The sequence below is a fragment of the Prunus dulcis genome, chromosome 8 (genome assembly GCF_902201215.1).
Source record: "Prunus dulcis chromosome 8, ALMONDv2, whole genome shotgun sequence".
NCBI classification, from domain to species: Eukaryota; Viridiplantae; Streptophyta; class Magnoliopsida; order Rosales; family Rosaceae; genus Prunus; species Prunus dulcis.
Genome location: NC_047657.1, coordinates 18,620,125 through 18,630,693, shown reverse-complemented (window position 1 = coordinate 18,630,693; position 10,569 = coordinate 18,620,125). Strand labels below are relative to the sequence as shown.

The 10,569-nt window shown below is 37.4% G+C and overlaps 1 protein-coding gene across 1 annotated transcript; it reads left to right on the top strand.

The window, feature by feature from the left end:
* The first annotated feature begins 334 nt into the window (after window positions 1-334).
* Window positions 335-3,741, top strand: LOC117637519 (pentatricopeptide repeat-containing protein At3g63370, chloroplastic). The gene has a single exon (XM_034372424.1). The coding sequence runs from the start codon at window positions 384-386 to the stop codon at window positions 3,315-3,317; it is 2,934 nt and encodes a 977-aa protein (XP_034228315.1). The 5' UTR covers window positions 335-383; the 3' UTR covers window positions 3,318-3,741.
* The last annotated feature ends 6,828 nt before the right edge of the window (window positions 3,742-10,569 follow it).

The following is a 10,569-nucleotide window of genomic DNA, read 5'->3' as shown; positions in this document are numbered from 1 at the left end:
CATATGGTTTAGTAAATAACTTCAATAGGAATCTGGAATCTAACTCTCCTCAATTTATATGGTTTAGTAAACAACTTCAATAGGAATCTGGAATCTGGAATCTAACAACTTCAATAGGAATCTGGAATCTAACTCTCCTCAATTTATATGGTTTAGTAAACAACTTCATTAGGAATTCAGAATCTAATTCTCCTCAATTCAATTCAATTCCTCATAATCCAAAGATTAATAAACATGCTATTAATGTAAAATTTATTACCGAATGGAGAATAACAAAGCAAAATATGAGTGGTTTCCATTTGTTCACTCTCGTTGAATTTATGGAGAGAAAGAGTTCATCGTTCTAAAACGCGCATGGTGCTGGCACAGCCTTTACGCTCCTTATGTGCTTACAGTATTGTCCCACGCAGCGCTTGCGTTTTCCATGTACGTCCTCTGTGATGGCTGCTTCAGCCCAACACTGTTACTTCACTTCTTCGGCCGTACAAGTCCACCCCGTCCCTATGTTGAAGAAAGCTCAGGCAAACCGAGCTCTCCAATTCTTCAAAGTTTCTCAAAACCCCATTAAATTACCTTCCTTGAAGGAAGTTTGCGACCAAGGAAGCCTCAAGGAAGCTTTTCAGTCACTGGGCAGTTTGCTCAAACTTAAAAATTCATCGCTTAAGCTTTCTCTAGATGGGGCTTATTCTCCTGTCCTTGAGCTCTGTGCGAACAAGAAAGCTCTGTCAGAAGGGCAACAAGTTCATGCCCATATGATAAAATCTTGTGATTTATATGATTCTGTGTTTCTCAGTACTAAGCTTGTATTTATGTACGGGAAATGTGGCTCCCTTTTGAACGCCGAGAAGGTGTTTGGTAGAATGTGCCATAGAACCATTTTTACTTGGAACGCAATGATTGGTGCTTATGCTTCAAATGGGAAACCTTTAAAAGCTCTTGAGCTGTATAGGGACATGCGGGTTTTGGAGGTTCCTCTTGATTCTTGTACTTTCCCTTGTATACTGAAAGCATGTGTTGCGCTTAATAATGTCTGCTCTGGGACAGAAATTCATGGTGTGGCTATCAAATACGGGTATAATAAGGTAACATTTGTTGCCAACTCACTAGCTTCTATGTATGCAAGCTGCAATGATCTTGATGGGGCGAGGAAGTTATTTGATAGCATGAAAGAAAAAGAGGATATTGTGTCCTGGAATTCTATTATTTCAGCATATTCAGCGAATGGGCAATCTGTTGAAGCATTGAAACTATTTCGAGAAATGCAAAGGATGTGTCTTACGCCAAACACATATACTTTTGTCGCTGCTCTTCAAGCCTGTGAGGACTCTTTTTCTGACAAACTTGGTATGGAGATCCATGCTGCTGTTATGAAATCGGGTCACTGCTTAGATATTTACGTGGCAAATTCTTTGCTTGCTATGTACCTAAGATGCGGTAAAACGGACGAGGCTGCCATAATCTTTAATGACCTGGATGCCAAGGATATTGTCTCATGGAATACCATGCTCTCTGGTTTTGCCCAAAATGGTCTATATAATGAAACTCTGCAGTTGTTCTATGATATGCAGAGTACTGATGAAAAACCTGACCTGGTTTCATTAATAAATATCCTTGCAGCATCTGGTCGATTAGGATATCTATTGTCTGGAATGGAAGTTCATGCTTATGCGATAAAAAATGGATTCGATTCTGATTTGCAGCTCGGGAACACACTGATAGATATGTATGCTAGGTGTGGTTGTGTGAACTTCATGGGCCATGCTTTTGAAAAGATGCCAAACATAGACTTCATTTCTTGGACAACTATTATTGCTGGCTACGCTCAGAACAATTGTCACACGAGGGCCTTAGAATTGTGCCGGAAGGTGCAGGCAGTAGGGCTGGATGTTGATGCAATGATGGTGGAAAGTATTTTACTGGCTTGTGGTGCATTGAAATGTGTTTCTTTGGTAAAAGAAATACATGGTTACACTATGAGGAGAGGTTTATTCGATCTTGTCTTACAAAATGCAGTTGTCAACGTATATGGAGAGTGTGGATACATAGAATATGCAAACCGGATGTTCGAATTGATTGAATCCAAAGATGTTGTGTCTTGGACGAGCATGATATCTTGCAATGTTCGTAGTGGGCTTGCAAATGAGGCCCTTGAGCTCTGTCACCTCATGAAAGAAACAAACGTTGAACCTGATTCTATAGCACTTGTTAGCATACTATCAGCTGTTGCTGGCTTATCTGCTTTGAAGAAAGGGAAAGAAATTCATGGTTTTCTTCTTAGGAAGGGCTTCATCTTAGAAGGATCTCTTGGTAGCTCGCTAGTGGATATGTATGCCCGCTCTGGAACTTTGGAGAATACAGAAAAGGTATATAACTGTATTAGAAATAAAAGTCTAATTTTATGGACCACCATGATTAATGCGTATGGAATGCATGGTAATGGCAAGGCAGCTATTGATTTATTCAAGAAGATGGAAGGTGAAAGAATTGTTCCTGATCATATTACATTTCTGGCTCTTCTATATGCCTGCAGTCATTCGGGCTTGATTGATGAGGGTAAAAGAATATATGAAATCATGAGATCTGAATATCAATTATTGCCATGGGCAGAACATTCTGCCTGCATGGTTGATCTTCTTAGTCGTGCTAATCGCTTGGAAGAGGCATACCATTTTGTGAACGGCATGCAGAGTGAACCTACTGCTGAAGTATGGTGTGCTCTCCTTGGTGCTTGCCGGGTTCATTCTAACAAAGAATTAGGAGAAATTGCAGCAAAGAAGATCTTAGAGTTGGGCACGGAGAATCCAGGAAATTATGTGCTTGTATCAAATATGTTTGCTGCTAGCAGAAGATGGAAAGATGTAGAAGAAGTGAGGATGAGAATGAAGGGAATTGGGTTGAAGAAAAATCCGGGATGTAGTTGGATTGAGATTGGAAACAAGGTTCATATATTCACAGCAAGGGACAAATCTCATCCTCAGTCCAATGAGATTTACCAAAAATTAGCTCAAATGACTGAGAAGTTGGAGAGAGAAGTAGACTATGTGGCTCAAACCAAATATGTTTTGCACAATGTGGAGGAAGAAGAGAAGGTTCAGATGCTCTATGGACATAGTGAAAGGCTGGCCGTTGCATATGGTCTGCTTAAACCCCCTGAGGGAACCCCTATCCGAATCACAAAGAACCTTCGGGTTTGTGGCGATTGCCATCATTTCATTAAACTAGTTTCAAAAGTTTTTAGGCAAGTGCTTGTTGTGAGGGATGCCAATAGATTTCATCATTTTGAGGATGGGATTTGTTCTTGTGGCGATTTCTGGTGACGGTTAAACATTGTATTGAAATTGAACTGTCTTGGAAAGTATGGACGTCTTTGAATTACTACTGCTGTGGTGATCATTGAAATAGTGATCAGCAGGAGCTTTGGTTTCACCTGAGAGTTCTCTGCTTTCCGTCTGCGCAGAGAGAATGAGCAACGTAGAATGGTTGAAAGATGAAACTTAAAGTTCAACTTGCATTAAGAACTTCTCCAAAACCATATTTGAGTCCAACCTTGCATCCCAAGAAAGAGCTGTTGGAGTTGGTTATGTTGCTTTTAAGCAGCCATCGAAGGAGAGATTACAATGGGACAAAATAGTGAGAATGGGTTTCAATGTAAATTCAGAAACCTTATACTTTCAAATAGTAGGAAAATGCCAGAGTTCATGAAACTGTACAGGTAGGTTCTCATATTCATCAAAATCAACCATATTTCTAGTTGATCGTTGGTGGGGGGGGGGGTGGTGTTGGTTGTTCAATGTCACTATTTGTAATGTTTGATTGCTTGTTATGCAGTGTGGGATAATCTTATGAGAAACAGAAATAATTGTGGATTATTTTCCTCGAAAGTGGCAAATCCATAAACATGTGAAACCAATTGTTGTAGCTAACTATATTGGCTCTGCTGTTGGCTTAATGAGGGCAGATCTTGTGCAGCCAAAATAAATGTAATTTTAGCATACCAAGAGAAATAAAAAGGTTACTCTATCTTCTTCTTCCCTCACTAAATATGCAGCAGGCTAACAGGGCAAGCAGTGGGGACCACCACCCTACCCTATATGCAGCAGATCCAGACTGGATTCTTACAGCCAACCCAACTCATGCATTTACTCCCATTTCAGATGTAAACACCAGGAACTAGGAGAAATTTATGTTCTTTTCGTTTGTTTATTGATTGATCAGTAAAGTTGAAATTATTTTGACCAGAGAGGACTTATTATTTTTATTTTAAAAAAAAGTAAGTACACCAAATTAATTGGGATTAGACTAGTCAATTCGTATCGAACCCAAATTGTATTTTTCATTTTGGGGGATTGCAAAAAGAAAAAAGAAAAAGGGAGATGGCAAAATTTTGTACTTTTCGAAGCCTGCATATCTACTACAAGCCCTAGCCTTCATAGGTTTTCAGGCAGCTTTGATCTCCATTTCCATCGAAACACGCACTGATGAATCAGATCAACGGCTTTAATTCACATTATTTTTGTTGTTGTTTGTTGTCTTATTCACATTCACCAGCCTCCTCCACCCAACCCTCGTCAGAAAATAAGACCAATGTCAAATCTTTGGCAGTCACTGCTCACAGCCTCATTATTCAGCGTCGGATCTGTTGACCATGGTGCTATGATCCTCCTCACGTTATTGGATTTCTTTAGTTTTTAATCGGAGGTAACTGGTAAGTGTTTTACTGTTAAAACTATTCAGTTATTGTTAAATTTGTTACTGTAAAACGTACAATTATTATTATTTTTCAAATATCACAAACAAGACCATGATATCAATTTGATTGTGAATTCCTTTTGTTTAGAAGAATTTCAACCTTAAGATTTCTACCATTTACCTTAACATCTCAATTTACAGTTTTTTTTCATAGATGTCTAATCAAAATAAATAAAGTTTTTAACGCTTTATATGAGAAAGAAAGAAAAGATGCAGCAGCAGTGACCTGTAATATCAAAACATAACGGAAAATTTAGCATGATCAATTGACAACTGACTACTCAGTGCCATCGAATGGAGAGACATGTGTAAATTATTGCGATGGCCCTGCAAATCCAAAACAAATAAATACAATGAAAAAAAATAGTTGTATTGAAATTTTAAATCCAAATTCTTTTGTCAACCCAATAATTGCAGTATAACAGTGTCTTTGAATTGTGTTTTGGACTTTTTAGTGTAACCCTTCTAGCCCACAGTCTACTTCTGTTTGTTTTTTATTTTGAGAGAGAGAGAGAGAGAGAGACTCAGGGCTCAGAGTCCTTCTCTGGCCACTGCACTGCCGCCCTATATTTCTTCCACCTGTGACCCTAGAACACTGCCTTAGCTGTTATAAATCACATCTAGCTAGCTAGCTACTGCCTACATAGCTCTGCAATTGTTTGCTTCTTAGCTGTATATCTCTTTCAGTCTTTTTCTCCTTGGCCCTGTCCACATGATAATGCCTCTTTAATTCACTGTTTCACGAGAGGAGGAAGGGGGGGGTTAGGTTTTTATGAATCTCTTTATGTGTCTCTTTAACATCTGTCTCATTTTCCCCCACTATATATATTAACACATGCCCTCCTTAAGTTTGTGTATAAAGCCACTACCATTCTCCTCTCCAACATACATCTTCTCCTTGCCTCAGCTCTATGCTGTTCTTCCTCTCTCCTCTTTGTTTTAATCATGTAGAGAAGGGTTATGTTTTTGTTTATTTTTTCTTTGATTTTAGTTAGCATTTGCAAAGATTGGTTTTTTAAATATTGGATTTCTTTGGGGAAGTTCATGCAAATATTTCATAAACTTGTACTTTCTTTTTCTTCTCTTCCTCTTCTATGCTCTACCCCTTGCTGTAGATTCATTCTCTTTTTGTTCATCCTCACAATCATGAGAACGGGAGTTGATCTAGTCTCTGTGCAAAGAAATAAAGTCACAAGGGAAAAAGTGAAGCTGCCAGCATGATCTAGCTTTGGTTACAGATATCATACATATATCTATATAGATAGTTCATTAGTAACCCTAGCTAGGTCATGCTCTGACAGCCTCACTCCTTCCCATTTGGGACCCAAAATACATAGTAGCCAACCACTCTCTTAACTTTGAAAGAAGAAAGCAGCATAAAGTAGGCACGAGAAATCACTGTAAGTATAGTATATTCCCCTGCTCTAAGATCCATTTTGTCATTCTTAGCATGCGTTCTAACTTTCTCTTTTTGCGCCCAGCTTTTCTCTTTGCTTTCCCTTTTTTAACTTAATAAACTGCTCATTAACCTAATCCCAAGTAGTGCAAATGACCCTCCTTGAAAGGTATGTTAATATCCCTCAACCAGATCCTAAATCAATCTTCTTTATTTGTTTTTTATAATTCCAAACTGATGCTTGTAATTCAGATCCTAAACTGGTTAGATGATAGATTTGTAATTTGGAACATACAATTTTGAAAGGGATGACCATGTGTTGTTTGTGTGATTGGAAATAGGGAACCGACCGCCTTACAGTAAAAGGAAGAAGGACAGCAAGAGAAAATTATGCTGAACAGGGATGTGAAGGCAACCGCAGGGAATTTATTAATGCACAAACATTGTAAATATTTGATATACATTCTTTTCTATTTTTTGCACAAACATTGTTAAAATTTGGAGGCGGCTTCGGCCCAGTCAATTCACAATTAATTTATCCTGGTTCGACCTTTTTACCAACTGAACTTGATATTTCTTTTAATACAAACGATAATCTAATTTAAAGAAGATGAGGTTTCTAGAACACACATATCTGAAGTTGATGATATGAGACAGAAAAAAGTGATGAGGGTGGGGTTTGATACATGAGTAGTATCATATATAACCAGAAAGATCCTTATACCAACTACAACATCCCACTAGCTTTAACTGAACCAGTTAATAAATAAAAGTTCCAAGTTGCTCTTTCGACGAAGCCAACAAATATTTATAAATTTTGAGACCAATGAAAAGCTGCTTCCTCGCAATTGAGATATATTTTTTTAAAAGAGAATGCATAGTTAATCATGAGACCAATGTAAGTTGTATCCGAATCAAGCCAATATGTTGGGAACTTTTTCTTTAGAATATTTGGTTTTTCCACTTTTCGATACTTTCTCACTTGGATGACTCTGCATGCGTCTATTGGTTCCATCTGCCCCTAAACCTACCAAGGGGATCAAAACAAATTCAAAGCAACAGAATGTCAATGTCATACCCAACTTTATCAGATCATATAAATACAAATCGTTTTCCTATTTGCTGGTCTCAGATTGTTCACTTTACACATTGGACTCCCAAACATTACCTAATTCATGGCATTGTCATTTTTCTACCTTGCTTTTAATGTGCAGCTGACACCAATTATGTTCTCAAGGTTCAAGCATTTCCACAAATCACATTCCATTTTCATAAAGTAAAGCTCCATGTTCTATTTTAGGGAAAATCTCACTATTTACCATAGTAAATACGTGTAATCATTCGCAAACTGCGTATTATTGTATATATTTATATCATGTTAATGCATTTATGATTGTAAGTTTTGAACTAAAATATATTCGAATTTACAACTTATCTCATACTCATATTCATATTTCATTATTAAACTGTTCGTGTGGGATTAGAATGTCTAATTTCACCCTAATTAACAAAGGTAAGATCACTTAAAATGCATGAAACCAAGTTGGGGGGAGAGAGAGAGAGAGAGAGAGGGTGGTCACATGCATTTGTTTTGGTTGAGATGCTTCCTTTCCTTTTCTCCTAAATTTGCTAAGAAGCGTGCCAATGGTCCCCATTAAACTCATTGTGTTTTTAACTCTTTTTTGGTTCATGTATGTTGTGAAGGAGATACCCACTTAAAGTGGATAAAAGCTCAAGGTGAAAATTACAAGAGGTCACTGCCTTGTCTGCATGGTGGTGGCATAAGCCTGATAATATTCAATTTGTCTTACTTTGGACCACTGCCATCTGTTCTGATCATAATTAAATTGATCACAATACTAATTCTATTTTCTAGTCCCCTAATAATTACAAAATCACCACAAGACTCAACACAGGAATTCTTTGGCCTCTATTTATATCACTCTCTTCTCCTCTTCTCCAAACACATCCCAGACCTAAAGAAAAACCAGAGACCTCTGCCCCTCCTCCTCCCCACTCTCTCTCTCTCTCTCTCTCTCTCTCATGGATATGGTTTTGCTTGCTTCTCGCGGACCACCAGCAGTTGAAGCTGCCAGCATGATCTAAACTTCCCTTTTGGCCAGTCAAGGAAAGATCAGATCATGTGGTAGCTTCACCTGTTGACGGGATCACGAAAACGAACTTTACTTTCACAATTCTGGCCCATACACTACCAGGCTAGTCTCTTTATGTGATTTTTCTCATTTGGGTAGTCCTTTATTTTGCTCTAATTTGCTTTTCATTTGAGTACCATGGTACTGTTCCATCGTTTTTTTTTCCTCTTCCCCTGCCCTTTTTCTTTTTCCTCAGTATTGTTTGGCTTCCTGTTGAACCTCCACTTGTAGGATCTAACTTTATGGTAAGTTTAATTTTAATCAGGCATTTGTTTTTGTTCATCTTTTGGTTGGAATAGTTAGTCTAAGTCTAATCCACATGTTCTTTCGTTGGCCAATTTCAGCAGAACTTTATTTTGCAAAAGAAAGTCTTGACTTGACCAATGAGAATGATCTTGAGCTATGGAAGTATGAGGGCATGCTGGGGAATCTTTCCGACCCAAAATTGTTAGGGTTTTGAGTGACAGAATTTCTCCAACCCAAAAATGTCTGGTGCTTTTGAGATTCCAATCTTATCTTAATAAGTACTTATTCTGCATAATAAAGCCTTTGATTGCATTGCCTTTTTAAATTAGTTTAATGTATTGGTTTTGTGCAAGAACAATTTAAATGGTGACATCTGTAAAAGAATGCATAACAAGGGGGGAAAAAGCACTTGAATCTCTGTGCATGGCTGTCTGCAACTGCAAGTACTATTATAAAGCTTCTGCTGTTCCATCACGTATACACTTTTAATAAGTCTCTTGGATATCTTTGTTTAATCTTTTCAAGAATTAAAATGCTTGTGAAATTTCTGCCCTACATGTTTGTACTTATTAGTGTCTAACTCGAGCAAGGGTTGCCAACGAGGTATAATCTAATGGAAAATAATTTTGATTTGAAGATTAGTTGTCTTAAATTCAAATTTTTTATCGCTTGTATCATTGGAAATGTATATTTCTATTATGAATTTTTGCATATGGCAGTCATTATTCGATCACAATATTTCTTTTACTATGTGCGGAGAATGTGTAGCTAAAGTCTCTACCAAAAAATATATATATATGAAAAATAATGAACATAAAAGATGGGCCTATAATTAAAGAAGAAATATGAAGAAGTAAAATAAAAGTGGGTCATGACTCATGAACGTGGACGTTGTTAGTGATGGGCCCATAAGGTACCGGGCCGGGCAAGGAAAACCCATATAAAGATACAAGTACTGTGTGTACGTGGCAGCATCTAAATGTATTTACATAATCAAATATTTGTCCTCAACCGAAAAGCTCCAAACGGCAAATAATTTCCAATAAGACAACAATATTCCATGGGGCCAATTCGTGAATAATGCAAAATAGACAATGTCGTTGTTACCCTTCTACATGACCAAAGCGGGGGTATTATTGACTTTTCGGATTGCAGTTGTGTTTCAAAGGGTTTTGCCACGTCAGCATATTTATCCTTTGATACAATACAACACCACGACGGCTTCTTTATCTTCATCGCCGGTCCTTTCCTAATACATACAATCTGTTTATTTGGCGCCCAATCTCTCTCTCTCTCTCTCTCTCTCTCTCTCTCTCTCTCTCTGGGTTGCTTCATTATACTTGAGTGGAAATTCTATAAATATAACAAAGAAGCTAATTTTTCTTAGTATCTTTCTATGAGAGCGGCAATAATATACTAAACTTACGACTCGAACTTATAACCTTTTCTATAAAAGCAATTACTCCAAATTACTTACAAAGTTATTTTCAAAATTGAGAGCTGACTCTGTTGAAATGACATTTAGCTTTGTATCTATCTGCTGCTATGCTTTGTAAAACAATCAATTGAACTTATAAGATATGTGTAAGTTTAGAAAGATAATAATAATAAAGAGTGATTGTTGATTGTATTGAGCCTAAGCTCTCTCTTACATCTCCTATCAAACGATTACAGCAAATTTAGGCCAACCAACATACAAAGAATCTCACCTTGGAACTAAAGTATTTTCTACTATGAAGATACATATTTTTATGTAAACCTTTGTTCAATGGGATGAAATGGAATGAGCATTCTTATAGGTGAATAAGCATTTAGTTCAATACTCATTCCAATGTTTCAGGTTTGGGAATGAGAATGCAATGAGAATTTCTGAGTAGAGGTGAATAATGCTCATTCTAATCAATTGGAGCCTAGGACTTTAAGGTCCTATTTGAAGGGTTGGCTTGGACCGGTTAGGATAGGCTTTGAAGCATTGGATTGGACTGGCTTGGATTGGCTAGGCTTTGAGTCCAATACTATTTATTT

What these genes read in the sequence shown, in the direction of transcription:
- LOC117637519 (XM_034372424.1), top strand. Translation starts at nt 384, where the DNA reads ATGTGCTTACAGTATTGTCCCACGCAGCGCTTGCGTTTTCCATGTACG.